The sequence below is a fragment of the Chaetodon auriga genome, chromosome 16 (assembly GCF_051107435.1).
Source record: "Chaetodon auriga isolate fChaAug3 chromosome 16, fChaAug3.hap1, whole genome shotgun sequence".
Taxonomy (NCBI): domain Eukaryota; kingdom Metazoa; phylum Chordata; class Actinopteri; order Chaetodontiformes; family Chaetodontidae; genus Chaetodon; species Chaetodon auriga.
Genome location: NC_135089.1, coordinates 14215081 through 14241567, shown reverse-complemented (window position 1 = coordinate 14241567; position 26487 = coordinate 14215081). Strand labels below are relative to the sequence as shown.

The 26487-nt window shown below is 44.7% G+C and overlaps 1 protein-coding gene across 18 annotated transcripts; it reads right to left on the bottom strand.

Moving 5' to 3' along the window:
• Positions 1-24: 24 nt before the first annotated feature.
• mapk8ip3 (mitogen-activated protein kinase 8 interacting protein 3) lies at positions 25-26487 on the bottom strand. Of its 18 annotated transcripts, none has more exons than XM_076752854.1 (34): positions 25435-26487; positions 21376-21496; positions 20645-20715; positions 20123-20214; positions 19287-19310; positions 17603-17753; positions 16508-16739; positions 16245-16347; positions 15508-15626; positions 14154-14165; positions 13496-13513; positions 12210-12267; positions 11918-12070; positions 10981-11038; positions 10710-10861; positions 10525-10581; positions 10238-10408; positions 9381-9540; positions 7938-7988; positions 6776-6865; positions 6340-6495; positions 6008-6173; positions 5598-5795; positions 5319-5496; positions 5123-5239; positions 4565-4645; positions 4371-4438; positions 3889-4037; positions 3618-3789; positions 3412-3525; positions 2914-2952; positions 2210-2374; positions 1948-2094; positions 25-1456 (listed from the first exon to the last, which is right to left on the bottom strand). In XM_076752854.1, the coding sequence occupies exons 1-34, from the start codon at positions 25738-25740 to the stop codon at positions 1332-1334; spliced, it is 4074 nt and encodes a 1357-aa protein (XP_076608969.1). In that variant the 5' UTR covers positions 25741-26487; the 3' UTR covers positions 25-1331. The 18 variants fall into 18 exon arrangements, with proteins under 18 accessions (XP_076608969.1, XP_076608973.1, XP_076608976.1 ...); XM_076752858.1 differs by having other exon boundaries at positions 9381-9507; XM_076752861.1 differs by having other exon boundaries at positions 17645-17753.

The window sequence follows — 26487 nt, the reverse complement described above, 5'->3', positions numbered from 1 at the left end:
AAAGTAACACATCCACACACCAACTGTTTTTTCAGCACACAAATATGTTTAATATTTAATCCACACAGAGATCAATGCATGAATTTCCATACTGAACAAAGAGGATGGGCATCAGTGTGTCTGGAGATTTACAATAACCCCTGTACAAATAATGACAACACGTCACTGTTCACCTGCGAACTGTCTGATCAACAGCCAGTCAGACGAGAGAAATGGGTCTCAGACTGAACCCTCGACACATAACGCTCAACCCCGTTCTACTGGTGTAAAACACGACTCCAGCATGACTCTTCTGGCTGATGCACCACGTATTTCTTATCATTTGGGGTCAGTTACCGCACATTAAGTCATGAGGTTTTTTTTTTAATTCGGGGTAGAAAGTGAGCAAACGTCAGTAATCGAGACACTTCAAACAGACGTGACTGCAAGGTTGAATGCGAAATATTTTAAGTAACAGCCAAAAAAACCCAGACTTCTGTGCTGAATTCAACATATTTTTGACTTTCCATTTGTTCCATGTCGTCGTACCTTCACTTACCATTAAAAGTTTAACAAACCCAAACTTGTTTGCCAGCCACTACATTCTTAAAGCCAAAACAAGACTCCTGTATGGTGTCTCATTGCATTTGTCTTCACTCACAAACACAGTCAAAGATGGATCCACACACACCTGACATCTGCATCCATTAACTCCATTTAAATAGGGTCCACATGGCCTAAATGGTTATGGATTGCTGATTGGCTGTTGGGAAAATCAGACAGATTTCTGGTGGAAATGCAAGTCAGTGTTGTCATTCACACTGCTGTTTCTTTTTTTTTGTTTTGTTTTTTTGGTACAATTGATAAATGTTGGGCCTCTGGGATTCACTTTAAGATGAGATGGAGGTTTCACAGATGACAAACTAAGTGGAGGAAGAGGAGGAGTAACTCTGGGGCAGATGCAGGACAATTGAGGTAAATATAGGAGGAGATACAGTGTGCTTACAGGGTGAATATAAGATCGGTACAGAGGAGGGAGGTAGTTATGAGGCTGGGGTACAAGGCTCATGAAGATAGTTACAATGCCCTGGGTGGGACAGAAACAGGATGGCAGGCAGATTACTAGATCAGAGGAGGTACTTACAAGGCATTAAAGTTACAAGGCGGCGGGGGCAGGAGGGGATATCAGTTACAAGGGACGATATACGGCTTGGAGGGTCGTTTTAGAGCCAAGGGGGAACTTTTACATGACCGGAGATAATTACAAGGTTTGGGTGGCTGGAAGCTTTCGGGGGGAGGAGGAGATTTCTTTAAGGAGATGAGTGGGTGAGGTGTTAAAGCAGATCCAGGTGTCACTCAGGTATGTACGACACCTGCCAGACTATGATGTGGCTTCGCTCAGCTTTGCACAAAGCAGGTTTCATCTGCGAAGCTCCAGCCGTGTCTCCTTCCTCTGTCTCATCGTCCTCTCCATCTCCTGAGGAAAACACACAGAATTTAAGAGTTGGAATTCCACGATGAACACACACTAAACTTTATTCTGCTGAGAATATGTTAGGCATTGCACACGCACATGGACGACACTTATTTGGATGTTACAGAGCTGACATTAAATTTCAATGCCCTCCAGTGGTCACAGTGGGGAAGTGCAGCACTGGAAGACAGCGAACACTCACGTTTCTAAACACTCTCTTGCTAACACTTCCAGTGAATACTTTCAAAATAAACTGATCACACTGCTGCAAAACACCTGTGACTGTTGCTGATGATTTTTACAATAATCACATTCATAATGAGTTGTACATATCAATAATTACACAAGTAGCAATACTGTGCCTTGACCATCAATTTAATCTAGGGTTGCAGATCCTCATTGTGACCACTGGACGGCAGTGATGACAACTATCAGACCAATTATGAATCATAACTCAGGAAATAAATAACTATGAACAAGGTGTGATTGCTCACCTATACGGAAGTCGATGTAGCCCTCTCCTCCACTCAGCACCAACACGTTATGAACACTCTGGGCCTCCGTCTCTTGGGGCGCCGTTGAGCCCTGCCCCTCTGATGGACTGTCCAGCACACTGCCGTTCAGGGTGGCCAGAACATTGCCTGTCACACACACGCACACACACACACACAAATGAAAAAAAGGTTACAAGACTCGGAATCGTGGTCCGTTACAGACGGTCAGTCACATCAGCAGACAGACGGCCTTTGTGCCTACCGGGGACAGAGACGAAGAACTTGACAGCATCACGGTGTCCATGGAAACAGAGCTGGGCCTGTGCCATGGAGCAGTAGGGGATGAAGCTGCCGGTGCTCTTCTCAGAGCCGTCGTCACCGTATACGTGGATTACTCCACTGGATGATGTAGGAGACACCTTATTGGCTGAGGGATGAGAAACCCAGAGGTGACAAACTGACCAACCAAGAATGTTCCCTAGCATGTGGTATATGTGGTAGCATGACGCAGGCAAAATGAATCAATCAATCTTTACAGGAAAAACAGCCAGACAATCAACATATATCCGCAGATCAACTGAAAATGAGAAGTGTTTTTAAGAATATTTCAAAAAGTTTGAAATGGCTAAAACACACCCCTTGCATGCAATGGACCTGGTACACACAACAAATCTTTTAGTCTTGATGCAATATGTCGTGATGATAAAGAGCATGCAACGCAACAAATGAGTAAAAGCCCTGCTCTGACGGAGAGTAAAAAGTAAAATCATTGCACACAGAATACTTTGGTGACCTCCAGCTAAATGTCCACAGATAAAAGAGGACTACTTAAAGTGCCTGAGACAGTATGTGTGAAACAGGAAGCTTTAGTCTGAGGATGCGACATCGTTCCAGGGGAAGTCAAGGTTTGACTGGGCGAGAAAAGGGAGATCACAACAGCAGGAGGGAGGGAGCACTCCCACTTACCCCTCACACCAAGGAGCTGTCCCCGGTGAAGGACCACCGCTACCAGAGGAGGAGGAGGAGGAAGAGGAGGAGGAGGGTGGGAGGAGAGCAGAGGAGAAAGAGGACAGTAACAGTAACAGTTATGACCAAGATTGTCTGTGAAAGAGGTGAAACCACTGAGGGGAGGCAGGAGAACAGAAAGTGGAAAGAAAGGTGGGGAGTTTGTGGGGAGAAGAGGGAGTAAGCTGAAGGAGAACACAGATAAACGGTATGTGAGGCTGAAACTGATCCTCCTGATTGGTCAGTTCAGGCTGCGATTCGATTATGGTGCTGTTGTTGTTAGTTTCTGCAGTACGTCAAAGTCATGGACTTAAGCTGAATTTCAGATCACCTTAAAAAAATCTAAATAGTGTAAAATCTGCATTTTCTTTGAATTCAGCAATCCAGGAATAAAACGTCCTGCTACACCTCACGGTTCAGGGGTTTGAAAACAAAAATGTCACGTGACCATAGACTCACTCTCTGTCAGTGGGATGGAGATGATCACACCGTTTCCAGTTCCTACCCAGAGACGATTCCCACCGATCAGAAGTGCTGTGATTCGCACAAAAGAGAAGCCCAGCTTGCCAGTACCTGTGAATTACAACCAGATTGTAATTGTACATTGCAGCCCACTTTGTCTCTGAGAATGAGAGCCTCTCTAAAACAAGCCAACATGCTCTCACCCAGCATCTTGCTGACGTACGGCTCGATGTCCACATCCTGGAGGTGCTGGTGTGTATGCGCGTGGTAGAGACGCAGGGTCGAGTCAAGCCGGATCGACACCCACACACCGTCGCCGATCCACGCTAGCTGCCGCACCTGACTCTCCCTACGAGGGTGGGCATCGAAGGACTTCTGCAGAGAAGTAAATCAGCTCATTGTTGCAGTTTTATTAGACCTAAAGCTCCATGAAAGCTGATTGTTAGATGATGTGACAGTGGATTCGTGACTCACCTCGATCTGCATGCTCTTGGGCTGGATGACGTGGATCTTGTTCTTGTAGCCGCACCAAACCTTGTCATGGACCACAGCCATGCAGCGGATGGAGTGATGAGGCCGACCGAGGTCCATTAGGTGGTAGTTTGACAAATCCCACTGACCATCTGATGACAAAACCGCACACACACACACACACACACACACACACACACACACACACCACACAGAATGCAAAGTTATAACGAATTAATCTCGTCTAAACATTCTGTTTTGTTGAGATATTTTTCCCTGTTTTAAATACCTTGTTTTTTTTGGCAGATAATTTTGCTTATTTTAAGTAATATTTGCTCCATTTTATTGCTTTTTTTCTTGTTTTTGTGAGCAGAGTCTAGTTTTTGCAGTGTAAAAATCAAAGCGAATTTTTTTAGTTTCTGGAACCAACAAGAGGCTTCGTGTATGGGAGCTCTGTTAAAACAAATATTTTAAACTACACACACCCTCTGATCTGTGGAATATGGCGAGGGTCCCGTCAGCGAGGGCAACCAGCACACGACCTTTCACATGCCTGCAAGTAGGGAGCAGACACAAGACTGCTGGAGAAACACATATTCATAAAAAAAGACTTCCTCCTGAAAAAAACATTTGCCTAAAACAGAGTTTATTTGAGAGTTTATCTGTCAGCACCACTTACACCAGACTGAGCACAGAGTCTTTAAGTTTGATGGAGTGGAGACACTTCTTCCAGTTTCCAACTGCTGAGTGGACGTAGAGCCTTGAGGGAGAACAGAGGCAAGATACTCCAGAGCAAAACCAAACTGCATACAGAGTTCAAAAGAAGCACCGTCATTATATTTATACAAGCCCGATTCCAAAAAAGCAGGGACACAGCAACACAGAGACAAAAACACAATGCGATCATTCACAAACAAACTGTGTTGCTGCTTCTAATTCAGAGTAAGCAGATATAAAAGTCAATGAAGGTGATGGGGTCAAACATTAAACATATTGTCTTTTTTACTGTTTTCAGCCGAGCATTTGATTAGCAAATGACCACATTCTGTTTTATTCATGTCCTACACAGAGTCCCAGCTTTTTTTGGAATTGGGAAGACACAGCACTCTTTGGGGGAATCTTCCCATCCAGAGTGTGACTGAGCTTTTCTTAAAAATATGAGCTCATATGTGACTCACAGAGTGGAGTAAAGAAATGATTGTACTGTGTGTTTTTGTGGGGCTCCAGCAGAACTTACCAGCCATTCTGGGCCCCAAGCCACATAGTGGGGGCCACGCTGGTGTAGTTTTTGGCCTCTTCTCCGTCCTCTGACTCTGGAGGGTGAGAAGTCTCCTCTTTGGACTGACCCGCGCTCCTGTGTGGACAGACGACAGAGTCATTTATTCCCGACATTCCTCATGACTGTCTTTTAAAGACAGACTTTGAGCTCCTACCTGTCGGAGGCGTCTGCTGGGCGAGGCTGGGGATCGGTGAAGACGTGCTCGGTAAATGGTCTGGGGGGTCCCACCTCTGTGTGGCTGGCCGTTGGCTCGGGAACCTCAGTGGCCTCCGTGGCCTCCTCAGCCGACTGGGCGGGGTGAATCTTCCCATTCATGGGGGGAGCAGTGGGGGCTAAAGCACGACCAGTATTGCAATAAATAGACAGACTGGTGGGCTTAACACCTCTCTATGATACTAAAAAAAAGATGGAGGGAGTGTTTAGGATGTCTCACCTTGTCCTTTGTCCATTATGGGCGTGTCAGTGCGTGAGGAGCAGTTGCTACGGGCAACGCTGCAGTTGGTAGCACAGCCCACAAGAGTGATACCGGCCAGCATGCCCTCCACGCTGCCGGCGTCATCGCCTCCACCTGCTCCTCCATCACCTGGATCCAACACGATCTCTCCTGCTGGATAGTCGCTCTCACTGGCAGCTGGATACAAACACACACACACACACACACACACACACACACACACATTAACACATGTAAACACATATTTCTGAATTATTAGCAAACATCTGAAGACGTTAAACTTTAGCAAATAAGAAACAGCTGTTTGAGTTCTCGCTTTGTATTATTCAGAGATTTTCCTCTGGAGAACACTGATCACGAGTATGAGGTTAGAGAAGAAGAAGTCTCACCTGGCACGCTGGAGATGCAGAGCACGTGGGCGTTGCAGACGTTGAACTGGTCGACCAGCGAGCCCGGCTGGTTGGCGTCGATGATGACCACCTTGCTGGCAGAGTGGGTGCTGGTGAGGATCCACACTCGACTGCTCATGGTGTCTGTTTCCTGGAGCTCCTTGGACTGAGGGAGCAGAGGAGGGAGAGAGCAGATGATGGGTTTTAACACAGCCGCAACTGACTGAGAAAGGACATGCATGGATCATGTGTGTGTCCTGTTCGGTAGTTTAATGCTCCGTTCTTTTAACTTATCCAAGCTGTCATGATTGTGTGTCTTGAACTCGGTCTACCTTCCTCTTCTCTGGGGAGCTGTGGCTGCTCTTCTTGCCAGCTCCGTCCTCCTCAGCGTGCAGGGGGTCGCTGCTCCCTGACAGTGCTTTCGCTGGTACTGACTCCTGGGTGCTGGCCCTCCATCCAGTCAGGTCCACTCCAGCTGCACACCACAACTACAATGATGTGTACACACACACGCCTGTGAGTGACTGACTGCCACAGTGCCCCTTTAAAAATGTTGTTATTGTACAAAGACCATGTTCTAAACCAGTGGTTCCCAACCTGTTCCCAAATATTGAATAATAATTTGCATCAAACTGCATGTGCATCATCCTGCACAGTGAAGATCAAACATTCAAGTCAAGCGAACGCACTACTGAGCAGAGGTGGACTTAAACCGCAGAGCTACAGTGGTTCATATCACAGAAAACCGTCATCCCCTGAACTCCTCACCTTCCTGTTGGGGTCCTTCTCCACCAGAGGACGACAATACACCGGGACAGGCACGTTCTTCATGCGGTTGTCCTCTTTCTCGTTAGTGGTCTAGAAGCACAGGCGAGAACAGATCAGGAGAGGAGCGGAGAAGCGAATTTTTGGCTGGTTCCATCAAAACATCTCCAATGGTAACATTGTCCACTAATGAAAAACAAGAACATTGAGTGTTCATTTATGTACCGTATGCATGTACAGTACATACGCAGCAGGCGTTAAAGGAAAACTCCACTGGAATCATCACTGTGTGATGTTAACGATTTCCTATTTTTTTCCCAGGATGCCACACTGGACAATGGACTGTCTCTGCCTCTTCTAAAATAGATGTATCTCTGCTGATGGCTGCAGGACATATTAGTGCAAAACTATGCTTTTAGAGAGAATCCATTCTTCGATTGTGGCACCGAGATGTGATCTATGTTTCAGATTGTTCTGCTATTGAACTCCATTGTATCCACACGGGAAATATCCTGATGCAAAGTCATGTTGCCGCCAGAAATACACATGCCCTTATGCTATTAATGTTGTATTTATGTGTATTTTAGAGTGAATTTTTCCTTTAAGGCGAACTCTGACATCGAAGCAGGAGTAAGTGATGACGGCATCAATGTTGAGGTTGAGGCAGGTTGAGACAGACAGAGGTTAAAGGTTAAAAGGTTGCAACAACATTGGCAGTGGGAGAGGAGATCAGATGGAATCAACTCCACAAAGACAGGAGTTTCTCAGAGATGCAGTCAATAAGGGGTGTGTGTGTGTGTGCGTGTGTGTATGTGTGTGTGTGTGTGCGTGTGTGTGTGTGTGTCCTGTGTGTGGTAACATTTTGTCTTTTGTCATATCATGCCTCAAAATGAAAATTTTCATGCACTTCCAGAGTTGCATCTCATGGCAAAGTTACTCATATCATAGAGGTAGTCTTTATTTAAAAAAGCTTGTTGTATTAAAACGTCTTGACAGAGTGCAGAATACAATGTCTTGATTATCTGGATGGGTGCTTAGTGTTTTGTCTCTTGGTTTTTCTGGTATTAGCCATCCGCTGCTATCTAGGGGTCTGGGCTTTAGGGGGGAGGTTAAAGGGAGGGGAAGCCGTAAAGGCGCATGCTGGCGCTCTGTCGGTCTCACTTGCCTGTTGTCTCTTCAGCGGGTTGTCCTGAGCGCTGTCCGTCTGACCACCAGTCTGTGGGAGACCAGAGTTAGAGCCACCTGCCTACCAACACACTCTGCCTCTCTGGCCTTTCCCGCTGCACAGGGTCTGCCAGCCAATTCAAAACACACTTCTGTGCTATGAAGTCATGCTATGATGGAAAAGACTGAAAGCTACTCCTCTATTTTTCTTATTGTCAATAAATCCCATAAAACAACCAAAACCAACCATGAAATGATCCTGCTCACAAGGTTAGTAGATAGCATCTGTGACTCCAGAGCCTGATAATCATATTCCTGTGCCACAGTGCTCCATTGTTGTCCAAAAAAAAAAAATAAAAAAAATAAACACATGTTCCTCCATGTCTGTGAACATGGGCACTGTACTTTATTTTCAGTCAGTCAGCTCACCAAAGCACCAAATGTGTATTTAATCTGCATCTGAAAATAGTTACCAGCAAATGCTCCGTTTATTATTTGTTTGCTACAGTGACCGGCTGTTTAAGGAGATTACTGAGCCTTTTTTAAGAATTAAACCACATTTTGCAAAGGAGACAATTGGCTTGGGCCTGATTAAGTGATACAAACAGGGTACTTGTAAAACATCAAGTGAGAGACTAACACAGTGCTGGTTTTGGTCCTTTCATGAGGTTTGTTGACAGCTATCAGCAGCATGGCCCTTTGTGACAATTATGAAATGTTCCTTTTAATCTGGACATTACAGAGTAGAAAAGACCGAGCAGGTACAGTCAGAACAATCTTCACGTGCCACGATGTACCAGCTAACAAAAACAGCAGCCGGCATTAATCAATAGTCTGACCCCTGATCAGCTTCAGCTGTTAGACCTATAATTTAAATGTGGACCATGGGCAAAAATCCACAAATCAACATGAACAACAGGAGAAAAATGTTACAAACATCGTGAGTCTTTGTAAAATGGCTTGTTACTTGTTGGGATAACGTTTAATCCCCTTCACTTTCACACGTGAATCAACGAGAATCAACCTGGAAACAGTTTTTACAACATCAAACGAGAGTCAGTAAGATTTTCAGGTGTCGTGAGCACACCACCCTTTGTAAGCCTGTGAAAAAGCCAGCATGAGAATTATTATTTTATGTGTGAAAAAAAAGTTTGTTGTCACTTCACTGCCTGTTTGCATGTGTCACTTCAGTGTCACGCACAATGTGGGAGATTTGAGTGTCACACACACCTTTTTGATTTAAATCTGTAGTTTTGTGTGACCTCACAGTTTATTTTCTTTAGACATTCTCCATTATTTTCTATAACTACACATCTTTTCTACCCATTTACACACTCACAGCTGTGAGGTTATTCTCCCCTACTGCAATGAGTTTTCTGTGTTTTTGTTGTGTATGTGGAGGCTCAGAGGGGTTTCTGACCATGCAGTGAGCTTGTGTGTGTACCTGTTTGAAGCGAGAAGGCACGCTCCAGCCACAGGCCTGCATGATGCCGTCATCGCGGCGCATGTGCTCGCGGACCTGCCGGTACTGTTCACGCCGCTGCTCTCGGCGGGCTAACAGTGCCGAGTCACTGAGGAGAGACGCAACACCGTTACTGGCCAGTCTGGAAGCAACGGGGAGGGAGGACGGGGAAGAGAGAGAGAGCGAAGCGTTAGCAGCCTGGCCAGCCAGCAGCAAGAGATGGAGAGGAGAGACGAGAAGATGAAGAGGTGAGGAGAGGAAGGAAATAAAGCAACAGTTAAAGGCACAAGTTAAACACAGCTTTAATCTAGCTCAAGCCAAGCAATGCCTTTGTTCCCATTGAAGTGAAAATTATGGAAGGATTTTAAATATCTTTAGTGTTTGTGCTCAAAGATGGAAAAGAGAAGAAAGATGAGATTGTATGCATATTGCATATTCTGCATAACCTCCCAATGACTTACTGATATTAAGCAAGGAAGCTGTTGTATATGAATTCCAATCATAATAACCCAACCTTTAATAATCCTAACGCCCAGAATAAGCCATTAATAAGTACTTTATAATGACTAATAAAGAGGAAATATTGCACTAATACTAGTTACAACCCAAGATTTAGTTAGGATAACATTCAGAATATTTCCTTTAATCATCATGAAGAGATTTGTCTGAATGGAACATGAAGGCATTAATCCCAAACGCTGATCAACAGAGAGCCTGCTGGAGGCCTCCTACTCTGCAAGCTGCCACAAGCGAGCGAGCAACCACGGCACCAAAGCAGGAAGCAGGTAAAGGTGGAGGTTTCGAGGTTTTGTGAAGGGGTCTAAACGGCAGCAGCTCACTCTTCAGGGAAGAACTCCAGCGTGCGATTGGAGGTGGAGATCTGACACATGGTGTGGCTGCGTCGCTGAGAGAAACCGGCCGGCGAGGGAGACTTGTAGTGGATGTTGACGCTGTAGTACGGCCGCTTGACAGGCGGAGGGCTGGATGATGAGCTGAAGAGACGTGCAAAGCTGAAAAAGAGGAGAAGAGGTTTGACTTTTTGTGGCCTTGCTTTATCAAATGATTCATTAAGGGTTTGTTTTTAATTGTACTGTGGTGAAGGAGTTTAATGAAAGTAGATTCTCACAACTGCCAGATGGTGGACTTCTTCTTCTCTTGGATTGGAGGACTCTCCCGGGACGCCCTGAGAGGAAGGAGAGGAGTGAGTCAAAGGAAAAGAAAAAAGTTTAGAGCATTTTCTTGAAATCTCAGGCATTTTTGGCTCATCCAACTTCTTCTCTGCTTTAAAGCTGCATCTTTCCTTTCGTCTACCTGATCATTTCAGTCCACCGGACGGCCTCCTGCAGCTCCATCAGCCGCTCTTTGTACTGATTCCTCTCCATCAGCACTCGGGCCATCTCCACTCGGGTGAACCGCCGCCGTTGCGTCATCGTCATGTCACCGTCCTGCATGGGTGATGAAAACTGGGAGAGAGCAAAGTGCCATTCCTTTGATTAAACAAAGGTCTGAAAACACACATTTACAAACAGATGTGAAGCACACTGATAGTAGTTCAGATGGCGGCAGAAGCAGTTTCACTCACATCATCACCTCCTTCATCCTTGGAGTCCCGAGACGCACCAAGAGCCTCTGCTCTTAACCTGCACCCCCCCCCCCCCAAAAAAAACAGCATTATTAGTTGTATGTAAAAAATACATGAAGAAAGCAGAATGACATCCTGTGTGTTGGTCTTTGAACTCGGTGGGAAGTCTCTATCAGCTAGTTTGATCCTCTCCTCTTTCCATCCATCCCAAATTTACGACCATCCACTTCTCCTCTGACTTAAAACTGTCTTCATAACCCTCAAGTGTATCTAGTGTAACTTCAGATTTACTGGCTGTTGTAAAAATGCTCTTGGGCCTCTGGAAATGTATCCTGGTGAGTTTTACAGTTTCCAACTGAACACTCTACAGCAGCAGAAGCTGATCCCACATCAGCTTTAACTGCAGGTAAAAAGCATCCAGCGTGAGCAGCACTGACATATGATCACACCATGAAACCTGTTGCTCAGATGCAACACAGACTGGTTTCTAAGAGTTTAAGAGGCACCTTTGAACTGCGGGAAAACATGGCTGAATTAGAGACAGTGTGCTCCTTTACAGGGAAGTTTCACAGTGGAGGAGCACACTCAGCAGCACGCAGAGTTCTTAGCTGACTCAGCTAAGATTACTGAAGGATCAATACAGGAAATAACAGGATCTTGAAGTGGCCAAGGTGCTGTCTACGACAGAAAACCTCAGATCTGTTTTCAGACACTTTGTCCTCTGGTTCTCATAGTCACACATGTCACCAGTAAAGGTTTTTCAGGACGATCCTGTTACTCTCCCTCTGTGTCCGTTGTCAGGATGTATTCATTTGTTCGGGTCACTCAGTTTTGGATTACAGGTCAACACATTAAGCCATTATGTTGAAGCATAAAAGTTACTGTGCGTATTGTCTTCTAACAGCAGCGCAGTTGTATTTGGCCTGTTTATACTCACCTCTTGAGTTCCTCTTCCAGCTCCTTGACTCTGGCATCCACCTTGTTCTTGGACTGCCTCACAGCCTCCAGCTCCTCCCTCAGCACCTCCTGCTCCCCCGACAGCTCGTCCACTTTGGCAATAAGGTCATTTTTCACAATGTTGAGAGCATTTCTGTCGAGCAAAGAGCAGAAAGAGCAGGAGGTAAGACGTCAAAACCGCCCCCAGGAAACTGCACGGTGGGCTTTCATGTTGGCACACGCACGCTCACACACACACGCACACACACATTACTCTTTTGTATGTCTCTTACTTGGTCTCGAGGAGCTGTTTGTTCTCTGTCAGCAGGTTCTCCACCTCCTTGCCCATCCCTGAAACAACGCGTCTGTTACTTACCACACACTATACACAGCATCCATCATTAAATACACCATTTGATTGATAAGTTTCTGTGGCAACTCTCAGACCATGGTCAAGGTAAGTGTGGAAGAAATCATGGAAAACCTCCACAAAAGGCAGCGGTTTAATAATTGCAATGAAAATGAATGGACAGATTATTGATTTGAGCATAAATCAGTTTGAAAAGGAAGGCCTGTTGTTAAATATCGGGCGAGGGGTCCTGGAGCATCTTTAGCTGCTTTTAGTAGGTTGTCAGCTGGTGAGAACATGTCAAACTATCCTGTCAATATTAATATCAGTCAACATCCAGCTCCATGACTGCACATAGATTCAGAGTTCAGTTCCCTTAAGAGCGACAGTGTTAATGTCATGCTCAGTCTGTTCACCTTGTTATTAAATCTCGATCATCTTAATTGTTACCACGCGTGAACTGAAATTTTTCCATGCAAGCAGCAAGCACTGTGCAGCATAAGCCGAGCGCACACGGGAAAAGCAAACACATAGAAAGTTTGACATGAGAGCATGTCAAAACCAAACAAAGCAACAAAGAAAAAAAAGCCAAGAGGCTCTTATACACCAGGTGTCAGTAACAAAAGAGTGGTGATAGCTTGTGTTTTCCGCAGAGAAAATAGTCCTTGGTGGAGCTGAGATATGTGATCTGACTGCAGAGGCAGAAACTAACTCGTGTCTGCTTGAAGCAGCTCAGACTGACAGTTTTAACTGCAGAGCTCTAAATTACAAACTGACAGCAGCCGCCTAAAATCTATTTCTTCATGGAAATCACTCTTATCTTGGACTTTGAAGGTGGTGAGTAAAGCAGCTTAAAAAAATGGGAAGAAAAAACACTTTTGAAGCCAACTTGTCTCCTGTTGAATGGTGTTCACCACACAGCCTGTTATCTTATCCAAGAGACGCACTTTCACTATTAATCTGTTGTTCTGCATGGTCTCTACATCAAATTATCCTCCAGTAGTGTTTTGCTAACAAACAAATGGATTTTTTTAATTTTAATGTTCTATAAATGTGGAGCTCTTGGCTGAAAAAAAATTAAATTGGGTATGTGAGATGCAAAGGTAAATATAAAGCCACAGGAAAAAAAAAACAGACACCACGAAGGAACCGGCAGAATGTGAGAGCTAGAGGCCAGGGAATGACATAACAAGCAAATGTGACCATGAGCGTAGGCAAGGCACGCCTTACCGAAGAAATCATCACGGACTGGAGGCAAAAGAAGAAGAATGGAGAGGGAGAAAGGCCACAGATCAGAGAGGAAGAAAGAGAGAGGGACAGGAAGGTAAGAGGGGAGAGAGAGGAAGCTGATAAGCATTAATTAATTTGGATTTGAGGAAGAGCAGCAGGGAGAAAGAACTAGAAGACAAAAGCTGCTACCCTGTCTGATTTAGTCAAAGGGCCATCGGATTGATTTTAAAGTCCCAGTGAAACAGACTTTTCAAGAGCACTCTGCTTCTGTCAAATGATGTATTTCCTATCTGAACATGAAGCTGCGAGGGTCATTCTCAACCAATGGGATGTGCTGTCAGTGCAGGGGGGAGGGACTTCTTTTCTATATTGTCTAATACAATTGGCTGAAAACTTAGGGATTATTAATAATTTCACTGTGACTTTAAACGAATGAGAAAAAATTGCCTCACTGCACCTGTAGGGATATTGGGCACCATCAAAAATTCCAGATTTCCAAACAATAAATGAATCTTTGTGTGTTAATAATTGAAACTATAGTAATGTGCCTATTTCTGATTTGTGCACACTGACTGATATTTACTCTTAGCTGTGGAGTTTGGAGAGTAGAGAGGAGTCGAGAGGGTAAAGAAAAACCAACGCATGCTCAGATACACACCTGAGAACTCGCCTATGGGTGTCATCAGCAGAAGCACATAAAAGGGGAAAAAAAAGGAAACGGGTGAGAGGTTAACAGATGGACAAGAAGACGGGCAAAATCTCCCTTTCTGTTTGTGGGAAAACAAATCAAAACCCAAAAACAACCCAGCTGTATTGGCCCAAAATGGAGACTGACGAAGTACAAACATGAAATAAAGTGCAATGAATCCTTTAAAAATAAGATCTTTTCGACCTTTGAAATGGGCTGCATCAAACATGCCTCTGCCCCATAAAAAAAAAGACAGAACAAACTAAGTAATAAATAAGAAATCATAAAAGTAACACTGCATGAATGTGCAGCTGGAGTTGAGGGTGCAGCCAGTGAGCGATTGTACGTTTTTTCAGGAAGTGATGCAGGGATGAGCTGCTGGCATGGAGTATATTCCAGCCTCAGCCATGCACGGTAAAAAAAAAAAGAAAAAAGAAAAAGAAAATCAGAGTCAATGCAGTGGCACAGTCGCACAGCCTCACATGGAGCTCCTGCCCTGCGGTGACGCAAAGCAAAAACAAATGCTGGCTTTGTGCAACGCACACATGCATCCGCCCTTACTTTGGATCTACACTTAAAGCTGGAGTGCGGGACTTTTACATATAAGTGACTGTTTGGTGCATTCAAGCAGCTGCCAAACAAGTTCTTACAATGCTGATTATCACCGCCAGGTAAGTCTCTCTTTATTAAACACGGGTGTCTCTTCATCTCTCTCCCTCGCATCTTGATGAAGAGAGATGGAGAGACACCCGTGTTTCCTCCCTCTAAGCTCCTCCAAAGGACTCCTCTCTCCTTGAGGTGCATTTAAGGGATTGGAAGATCCTCCATGATGGTGGAGGGGAAACGATTTCTGTGTCACAGGAGGAGAGAGGATGTGAGGAAGTTAGCATAATGAAGAGCACCCTAGGAGTGTGACGGAGCTTATGGCGTCATGAACGCGTCAACAGTGTTTGTGTAATTACTCTCAGTGCCACAAGGGGGAGACAAAAGTTCCGCACTGCAGGTTTAATCTGATATTACTCAGTAATATCACACACTGGCAGTAGAAGTAGGAGTCACAAGCTTCACTTTCACCAGCTCAAAGTGAGCACTGATCAGCTCAAGAGGAGGTGAAAGAGTTTTCAAGCACTTCCTCTGAAATACTTACCACTGAACTAAAGGAGGAGGAGGAGGAGGAGGAGGAGGAGGAGGATACCACTGAGCTGCAACCAGCAAGTGACTTCAACTTTGCTTCAACTTTACTGCCAAGCTTCAGGGCTCCAAGATAAGTATTTAAACTACAATGAATCTACGACCGCAGCAGCAGCCAAAGTCCTGTTCATACCTAGCAGCTCGGCGCCTGCATCTACATCTCCAATGATGTCCGACTTGGCGTCTTTGATCTCGTGGTAGAGAGAGTCGGTGTTGATGCCGAAGGCTTCGTTCACGATGCCCTGTGAGGGGCTGAAACAGACATCAGATCTCATCAGACAACGGCAATGGAAATATCTCACTCTCAGTCAATCACTTGCACTCCCCTTGAATTAGGACATTTCAGTTCAGACTGTCTCCAGGTCGATTCATACAGGTCAACAACACCAAATCATACATATGTAAAGACAGCCGGGGGAGAAAACAGTAATGAGAAGGCGTCAGTAGTATCTCTCAGTCTCTAACTGCAAACAAACAATGAGAGTGAAACCTCTTTTAATTAATGTTAGTCAAAATATAATACTTTGTTATGACAGTCCTGCACATGTGTAGAACATGCTGTCCATCAAAAGTCTGGCCACTTCAACCTTGGTCATTTTTCAGCTGAAAGATTCAAGGACTGCAGGCTGCAAACATGTTTATTTCTGATGTAAATGTAAACATTTTATTTTATTTAGTAATAAAGTTTATCCTTTTAATATGGGGGTCTATGGGCACTGACTGACTTTTGGAGCCAGCCTCAATTGGCCATTTGAGGAACTGCAATTTTTGGCACAATGCTGATCATTTCTGAAGTCAGTAAAACTTCGGAAATACAGGACTGTGACTGTCAACATGTGCTGTACATGGAAACCAGCAGAATCTTTGTACCTGTTTCCTCCTCCATACACACGGGGGTCCACACACATGTCAAGCTCAGGGGTGGAATCGATGATCTCCTGAAACTCGGACCACTCGTCGCTGCTTCCCATGCCTGGAAAAACATGACCGAGATGCAACAGAATTTCATTTCAGCTGCAACTTCAGACACCTATAAACGTTTCAGAGATATTTTTTGTTGGACTTTGCACCATTTGGCTGAGAGTGATCATCTCAGACATTCCAGGTGTAGACAGGTGGTGACTTCCTCTTACCGATGCTGACATTCCTGGTTTCCTGTGAAACCTGCACCTCCATATTCCGGCTGAGCCTCTTGGCATTTTTCCTGCGGTTCCCGGCCCGCATCACATCGAAGTCTGAGTGCGGGAGGAAGCCCTCGTTGATGGGGGTGACAGTGGCGGAGGGAACGGAGGAGGTGGGTGTGTTGGACTTGCTTCCCGTGCTGCTGGGTGTGGCGGCCACTGAGTCGGACTCTGATCCATCCTCCTTAATGTGCAGAGGCCGTGTGAGACGAGGACATGGGAGAGAGAGACAAACAGCATTATATTAGCATTATGTAGTGAGGCAGGGTCAGGTGCTATTTTCTTACCTAAAACACCTGCAGGACTCTTTTTATTTCTGCTGGCAAAATGATACCTTATAGATTCAAATATCAGTAATTATCATAGCTTTCTTAAAAGCAGCTCCATGTTTTGTGGTACATTACTTCTTCTGTGCTTCATGGACGGATTTAAAGCACAGACTGTATTTCTGGCTATTACGCAAGTCATGGATTCCCCACTAGCACTCTTAATGTTAAGTGTGTGAGGTCAAATTTTGGGCAATTTTGTCAAAAAATGTTTAATGTTCAGTGACTTCTTGAAACAATATCTGCTCTCAGGATGTTGTCATAGCTAAATACCAGAAGGTCCTCTCTTTGTTCTTACCTTTGCTGTTAAAGAGACAGATACAGTATATATGCCATCACACTGTATGAATAGCACACTTTTGGAACCACAGGCTTAGACTTAATGTGTAAGTATAAACTGAAACATGAGGACGCATGGCAGAAGCTCCATGATCACACAGTAAAATGATCACAGTCATAAAGAAAACTCCATGGAAAAATAAATGGACCCCTGCTTGCTTGAGTCAACATATACACCTCACAAATCTGACTTTAAAGGGCAGATTTCCAAGAGATGTAACAAAAGTAAGTTTCCTCAAAAAGAGACACAAGCAGGCGTGAGGGGGGAGGTGGTCCGTGTGGGTGTGGCTAGTGGGACGGGCAGCAGTAAGCCTGCCCCTCCCCCTTCCACTCCCCAGGCTGTTGTGGTCGTGGAGGAAGACAGCGGCGCTGCCTGTCCCACCTGATAGGCGGAGCAGAAGGTAGACTGGCCGAGCTCGCTGACCTGCCAGATGTCTCTCCCGGGCATCATCCTAGCCCCCCCGAGACCCCCACGTACCATGCCCTCGCCGCTGGGGTACAGGCTCAATGACGGTGGGCGCTCCACTTTGCTGTTGGCAGAGGAGACACAGAGAGGGGTGGAGACTAGCATGAGGCCAAGATCGATCACTTGTTTATTATATTCAATCTCTCTTTCTTCTCCAGGGCTGGAGCCTGACCTGGCATGCGTTTGATGCAAGGCACAAAACAACTTGGACAACATTTCAGCACGATGTTGAAACACAGTTCAACATTTTGGAAAATGCTTTCAGTCACTTTCTGGCTCAGAGTTAGATGAGAGGATTGACACCACTCTCATGTCTGCGCAGTAAATATGAAGCTACAACCAGCAGCCAGCTAGCTATCCGAGCATTAAGTTCAGGACATAACACTCCTTAAAACTGTGAACTGTTGCATTCATTAATGTGCTCACTGGTAAGCTTCAGAGGTTCACGTACGTGGATTTTCTTATCTTCAAACAAAGCCACTGTTACACTGTTTCCACTCTTCATGCTAAGATAATCGGCTGCAGCTTCATATTTATGACAGTAGTATTGATCTTCTCATCTAGCTCTTGGCAAGAATGTGAATAAGCGTAGTTTAACTGTGGACTGTGGAGGATGGCTGACCACCCAGAAGAAAGACACACAATCATATGAAACCCCACATAGAAACAGCACACGCTTGCAATCAAACCCACACCTGATCATTTTGAAAATGAGTACAATGGAATTAGAGCACGACAGGGATTGAGATTTTAGGGGAAAGGTTGATTTTATGGCCCGCAATGAGAGGCAACAAGGGCTCTGACGGCATGCAGTCCAGTCGAGCAGGCCACACACATTTTCCTCACGAGCTTTTCCTAATTTACTGGCGAGATGCAAGTCATTCAAAATACAGAGCCATCACCACAGGAAACTACAGGTGAAAACTAAACAGATGCATTACATAGATTATCACGACTACGGGATCAAATATAAGTTTAAACATATAAATGGGCTGTACAGGAATTACTTCCTTGTATGGCTAATTAACTGTTGAGTTTTTTGGTTGTGTGACGTCTGAACAGCTGAAAACTGAAACTAGCTGCACAGGCTGCAGATCCATGTATCCGCATTTACTTACATCAGCTTCTCTACAAAACATCAGACATGCACAAATCTAATTCCTACTGCTTGTACAATGTTGTTCCACAGAAAAGTACAAGAACTGCAGAGGACCCCCATTTAATCTTTGCTTAATATTAATGCATTTCCATATAATTGCTTCCTCTTGGAACATTACTGCTTCACTCTTGGAAGACAGATAAACAAGACAAGCAGAGCAGGCAGACAGAGACTGACAACTCATGAGGGAGAAAAAGGAGGAGGCAGACGGGGAAAACCTCCGAACGATTCCTCATCTCATCCATCTCAATGTCATTGATACATTCACGCTCAGAAATTGTTGTCACAAGCACCAATAACTAATAAAGCAAACGCATAAAGGAACATGAGGAGGGGCATCAGCAAATCTGAAGTCTCATTTCAAGTGAAAGCAGGCCGGTTTAGATGGGGGAGCTGGGGGGGGGGGTTGTGAGGGCAGTCGTGGGACCGTGTTGCATTTACCTTTTCCTCCATGTGTGGCGTTGACTGTGCAAACAGCAGCACAGAGAGCAAGCCAGCAAGACAGCAAGACAGACAGACACCGATTAGAGATAGACAGTAGACAGGAACATGCCATGACACATGAAAACACACACACACACACAAACACACACACACACACACACACACACACACACACACACACACACTTTTTCACCTTTAAAAGTTGACTACAGGTTAAAGTATTTTTTACACTTCTTCATTTAAAACTGCCTCTGATAATCAGCAGTTTGTTAAGGAGGAATGCAGCATGGAAGCCAAATCAGCGTTTATAATGCAACCATCCTTTTGAACAGTTGAAGATTTGTAGGATTAGGATGCCTTCGAATAAACAGTGTAGCTGAATAGACATTTAAGACACTGTGTGTGTAGTGAACATGTTGCAGGAGGCGACTAATCTGCAGTTCAGCTACAGAAGCGGCACCAGATGTCCCACTCCTCGTTGTGTTTCACGCTCATATATCTTCAGGACTCATGGGTTGTGCCAGTTGCTGAGCATTGCAAGCTGGCAAATAAACTCCAAACTTTCTTTTTTTCTAATTATTTCCCACAAGGCTCATAATAACTGCCAGGTTTCTTTGTACGCTTCCTCTCCTCTCTGTCAGAGGGAAGTAGCAACTGTTCATCATGGCTACTGACAAACCAGCGTCATCACAACGAGCGCGCTGACGCATGAAAAAGCCCGATACATTCAAGACAAAACATGAAACATCAGCAACAAGACGATGGGTGAAAGTTACAATTCAAATCCGCACAAAGACATAGGCGCCGCCTTTAAACACGCTAAAACGACTCACGTTCGTCCACAGCCGGGGCCCTCTGATTGGCTGTTGCTCCCTGCCTGCTGCATTTTGGACCGCTCTATGTGCTCGACATACGTCTGGATCATCTGTGACCCACAAGGGCAAGAAAAGAGAAACGATGGTGAGCAAAGGGTGTGTGTGTGTGTGTGTGTGTGTGTGTGTGTGTGTGTGTGTGTGTAAAAGAATTGCACTGATTTAATTACATCTATCATCTACTAAATGTTGGATAACTGTTAGCGAGGGCTTTCACATTTTGATGTTGATTTTTATTATCAATGAACATAAACTGTACATATTTTCATATGTACATATGTAAATAGGGCCACTTTTATATATTTTGCTTTATTTAGTTGCCATTTTATTGTCCTGTAATAATCTAATCTAAATAGTTTAATATCTGTTCATACATTTCCATTTGTGCACACACACAGTGCACAGAGGGGGCTGAAACGGCATTTCATTGTGCAATCCTGTATTTCATCCTGACAATAAAGCTGAACCAGGGACTGATCTTACCTCAGTGTGCCGCTGGTGCAGAGCGTTGTACTCTTTCTTCATGTCCGATTCTCTCTCCTCCAATCGAGTGACTGCGAGACAGAGACAGAGAGAGAGTTTAACAGCAAAAAGTCCAGGAGGGACTCATAGTTGTGAGTGTGGAGGGAAAAAGTAATGGATTTAAATAGCAGTAATCCATTCTGGTTGACCGGTTCACTTTATAATTTGTCACCAATTGGGGGCTTGGACAGTGAAACAGAATTTGATAACAGTTGCATGGGGCTTCGGCAAACCTAAGGTCATTTCTGTGAGGCAAAATACTGACAAGCAAGATGGAACATTTAGCTATTTTGGTCTAAACTTGACTGTAAATCCTGACAAAACAAGAAAAAAGCTTTGAGGGTAGGAGGCAAGAAAATAAAACTACACAGCCAATCAAACATGTCAGCCAGTGTTCCTAAGGTTCTGACAAGTGGAGAAAAGCCAATGAGGGTTTCAGTTGAAAAGCGTCCGAATCTAAAAATACAACCATCCTCTCTACTTCCCTTTCCATTACAACTACAATGGAGACGCTTTCTTGGGCTTTCTTTTATTTGTGTATCTGAAGAAAAACAGCTTGAAGAGCTGCAGAGATATTAACTGAAATTTATCAAATAACTTTTAATTTCCAATTTCCAGAGTCTGAGAGTCAGAACAGAGGTGCCGCTCGTACAGTATGTTGAGTTTTCTAATTAGGACACTGGTCCACTCACTCTGGTCAGAATAGTTCTTTGTCTTGAGCTCCAGCTGTTTCCCCTGCAGCTCCAGAAACTCCACCTGCACCTGCAGGTCCTTCTTCTCAGCTTCCAACGCATCCTCGAACTCAATGAATTTCTGAGGGAAGACGTGAGGAAATATCAGGCCTTTACACAGCTGGAAATACATCACCAACAGTACTAAAAGAGACAAATGATAGAATATTGTACCTGTTGTGTATGGATTGGATTTGTGGAGTTCATATGGAAAAAACGCTGCATGCTAACATTATACTGAAAGTGGCCAACACACAGCGGTGTCCTGTAATTATGATACAGTTCACAGCAGCAATCACCTCTCAGTGACTCACTAACTGTGCAGTCTGTGCTGCATGAATCAAAAACAGTCTTTAGGTGAGAAACATGTTATATCTAAAGCCTTCATCTCTTACAGAGCGGTTGGAGTTTGTCAACAGCTGGATGAAATACCTCAATTGGTCCCACAGTGTGCACACAAACTCAGTCAGAGAGGAAGCTGAACAGGCAAACACACAGCTGCCTACTTCCCCTTCACATCGCCTGTTTGGATATTTTTTTATAAAGCTGTTCACAATGACGTCCTTTTTTTCAGTCCAGCAAGTCCACAAAGTCTTAATACTGTAATCCTCCAACTGCAGGGAGACCAAAGTGCCAGGACTATGCAGCAGATCTGCACCACACAAAGGCAGCTGCTACAACACGATGACCCTCGACATGATACTGATAAACAACACTGTGGGTCTACAATCCCTGCTTGTTTGTCACAATGCAAAGTGGATAGTACTTCCAGCCACTGACAAGAGATGTTACTCTTTGGTTTCATTAGTAAGGCAACTTAATGACAAAAAATGACTCCATAAAAGGTGAATTTGTGTTTTATTATGAACTGCCAAGCTGAATAAATAGCTACTGTTTTGCTTCAATATAACGAGTGAAAACCAAGTTTACATATCAGATAAAGAATCTGACTATACACACAATTATAGTTTCCATCTCTCATAACGTTTAATATTCATATCTGAGGGACAGCATGGTGTGTTTGCTCATGCTAAAAATGCATTGCTTTACACATGAAGCCTTACAAAAAGAGTCACTTTTTTAACTGGGCGTCTGTTTTAAATCAAAAACATAATGTGCTAAAACCAGGGACCACCATTATGCAGTACAGTAGTTCTACCTTCAGAGCTGCAGACCACAGCTTCACAAAATAACATCCTTCGCCCTGTCCCCTCAGACCAGGAACGTGTCCTACAGCGACGCCCTTCAACTGCACTCCTCTATCCACCACCTCTGCCTGCATCTGACACCTAACCTCTCCAATCAGCAGAGGATTTCAGTTGAGGAGGTACAACCAACTTCAGCAAAATCAAAATCAAGAGAGGAGGAAATAAGAGCATGGTCTGGTAAAGCAGCGATGATCAATCTTTTACTGTCATCACACTGTGAGAAGCGTGAAACACAGCGAAGAAACAAAGCACGGTTAGTGATACAAAGTGATGGATCATTCCAGCCACAGCCTCTGACAGAAAACAACAAAGATGCTGCAAGATGGCTGAATTTGTTAACCTCACTTTAAGAGCTGTAATCCTGGATGTCTTGGTGAGAGCTACATGAGCAGACAGGGAGTTGTGGCTTTGTTTACCATTAGCTTGAGCCTAATAACCTTGTAATCTGAGCTGTTTTTTTTTTCTCGTTGCTCCCTGCGTCTTGCAGAGAGGCTGTGTTATTGTTTTCCTCTGGCTGTGAGATTCTCTCTCTCACGTCGCCTTTCCTTCTTATTAGCCTCTGTGCGATCTGGCCTGTGCGTTTACTCGCTCGTACCGCAGCTTTCTATACTCCAGTCTAGGTCTTTCTCTCTGCTTTTGTTGTTCTGTCTTTGCTCCTCATAAGCACAAATCAGGTTACAGTGCCAGGCTCCCTCAGTGTGCTCTGTGTACTATTGATTTCTCCCCCTTCCCATCCCCCATTGAACCCCACCGATAGTCAGACAAAACTGTCTCTCTATTTATGTGCTCCATTCAAATTTGTTTTCAACATAAATTGCTCACTGGATACAGAAAATAAAGATTATCTGCACTTTTGATATTGCAAGTTTGTTTGAGGTGATGAAGTCGGAGTACAAATCAAATTTAAAATCTGGATTTCCTCTGGTCTGGTGAGCCAAACTGTGTCATTAGCCAAAAGAAGAGTAACAGGGTCAGACAAATAAATGAGTTGCAGTTTTTAACTGGGATGAAGCCTTTAAAGCTTTAAGTTTTATCATTGAGAGTTGTGGTATGTTGAGGTACATCGGTTATGGATATGCAACCAAGAGTGCAGAGTAAATTCAACCCTAAGGTGCATTTAAAGGGAAATACAATCATTATGATCTGGTCTTCACTAACAAGTTACCATAAAAGACTCTGAGTTTGAGTTTTGGTATCAATTTTAACAAAGACAACTGCAAAATGTGACTGGACCTGTTGCCATCTTTCAATCAAAAGCATGGTCTCAGTGCCTCCTGCAACCTGCAGCATTGCCACATTTTTACAATGAAGGATTTGGTTTTCTGTTATGGCATTGAAGAAGTGTAAATATGCTGAAAGGGAAGTTTTATGAACCAATTAACAGCCTGCAGTGAAAACAAACTAGATAACCGACACAGGGAGAAAACACAGTGGGGGGAGCAGATGATGAACCAGACCAAAAGCTGAGCTAAGCTGATACTAGCAGGGCTGCCAGTGATATGCTGAGGCCTCTTTGGACGGGAGGAGGATTAAAGTTGCTTTATGATGCCTGCTGGATCCCACGGCTGCTGTGACACCAGTCAGAGAAAGACAGTGGGGTGAAAAAAAAAGATTTGCTGGAGGTGGAGTTTGGCCGGTAATGCGATAGCTCCATATTGATGTCCACTTTTGTTGTTTGTGTCCCTGTTCTCACTGCGTTTTCCAGTGTAAACGCCCATTGAGAGTAGTGCTTCCACCCTTCATCTGTCAGAGCTTTGCTGACTGTCCCTTTATCACCATGTAATGTCAGTAAGCTATCAAGCCTGCGTTTGCATATTGTGTCCTTATGTATTTGCATGTGAGAACATCAGCTGTGCTGAGCGCCATCTAAGGTTTAATAAAACAGCTCTAAAAATGAAGTTTATATCCGTTATTTATTGCAAAAATAGAAGTTTGTCTTGTGTTCTTGTCACTGTTGTTAGTTGTAGCATACAGTGGTGGAAGCAGTGTTAGGGGTAGTAGTTGTAGTAATAGCGGTGGTGGCAGTATGATTAGTTCTGACAGAAACACCTGTAATAGTATAAACCAAGACAGGTTTACTTGTATTGCAGCAGTATAAGCAGTTTTAGTAGTAAAGACAAATGCTTCATGCTGTCATCGATACATAGAAATGTTGCTGTAACAGTTGTAACTAATTTAAGCAGAACCTTATACATTTAACCTTTGAGTACTGTTTGTTATGAGGTAGTACAACCATTTCCTGAAGAAACATTCCCTTGTTTGTGATATAGTGACAGATATTGACCCCAGCATCTTGGATTAGCTGGTATGGTATCAATTCAAATGTCCTAAAAATCCTCATTTAGATTACAACATCTAATGTTCTTTCAATTGTTTGGTATTTTATGAAGAATTTACATTTTGCAGGACTTTATGCTTCAAATTTGGCACCGATGTCTTAACTGATTACATGTTACATGACACCTGCTGAGTGAAGACAAACAATTATCATTTTCCCAGGAGTAATGTATTTCTACCAAAGCAAGAACAGAGTTTGGATAAGGGCGGCTCTGCTGTAAACACTTGATTTACTCAGTTTTATTATTGGGTTACAGACTATTTTGAACAGCTTGACAGATAACACTGTTGCCAATGTGTCAGCGGTATCTGCGGTCCACTGAGACTGAAAATAAGCTCAGCAGTGTCTTGTCACAGGCCTTAACATGAGTCACATGTCTGATGAAGCCTCTCAGCTCAGACCGTGACTATGAAGGAAGCGGCGTGAGGCTGGATGTGATGATGCGAGGCCCAGCAGAGCCGGTGCTTCACTCACCTCCTCCGCCTGCTTCCTCAGCGCTTTCTCCCGCTCGTACTGGGTGATGAGCTGCTCGTTGTCCTCTTTCAGCAGCTCCAGCTCCACTTCGTGCTCCTGGTTCTCGGTCAGCACCGCGTCCAGGTTCTCCAGGACGTTCACCACCAGCGGCATCAGCTCCTTCACCACCTCCTCGTCGTAACTGCGGATCAGCCGCTCGAACTCCCGGTAGATGCTGTTGGCCAAGCCCGACACCCGCTCCGACATCACGGAGCCGGAGCCGTAGTCGTCCTGGTAGACCACCTCGTCTATCTGCAGCTCCATCATCTTGGCAGCTGGAGCCGGCTTCTGTTTTCCAGATGAGGAGGCTGCGCTCAAACAGTTTTTCAGGCCTGTAAGGCGAGACTGTCACAAGGTTTGGATCCGCTCAGCGCAGAAAAAAAGGGGACATTCAATTCAATCACAGTCTTTGCTCAGATAAAGAAAACTTATGCCATTTTGCAGCAGCTTCGATTCACGCAATTAAAACTGGCTGTTGCTGTGTGTAACGGCGCATAACCTTGAGCTGGGTACTGAAAATACTGGCTCCAGTGTTTTGATGTAAAGAGGGCCCCCTCCTCTCCCACCGCCAGCCCGTTGTATTGCCTCCAGGCGCGGCCCAGCTAGTGCTCTCCTTCCGCGGAGAGCATCAGATCCGGGGAGCAGTGGGTGTGCAGTGCGCCGGCCTGTGGATCGGCCCTCGTTGAATCCATGCCGAGGAACGAAATGCCTTCGTCGATGATATTGCACCTGCCTCTCAGCAGCCGCAGCCATGGACCCCAGCCATTGCTGGCAGGGGAAATAAATAAATTAATAAATAGGTAAATAAATAATCTAACGCTCCCGGTTCCCGCTGACGCCCGATCCGCCACTATAATATCGTTTCTTCCATGTTTTGCTCCCCCTTGCAGCGGGCCGCCGATGCTGCTGGCCAGGCTCGGGCGTTGATGGTGATGTCCCCCTATGGGAGAGGCTCTCCCTGCTGTTCAGATGGAGGAGCCAGCTGACCGACCCCGCTGACGTCACAGCGTCTGC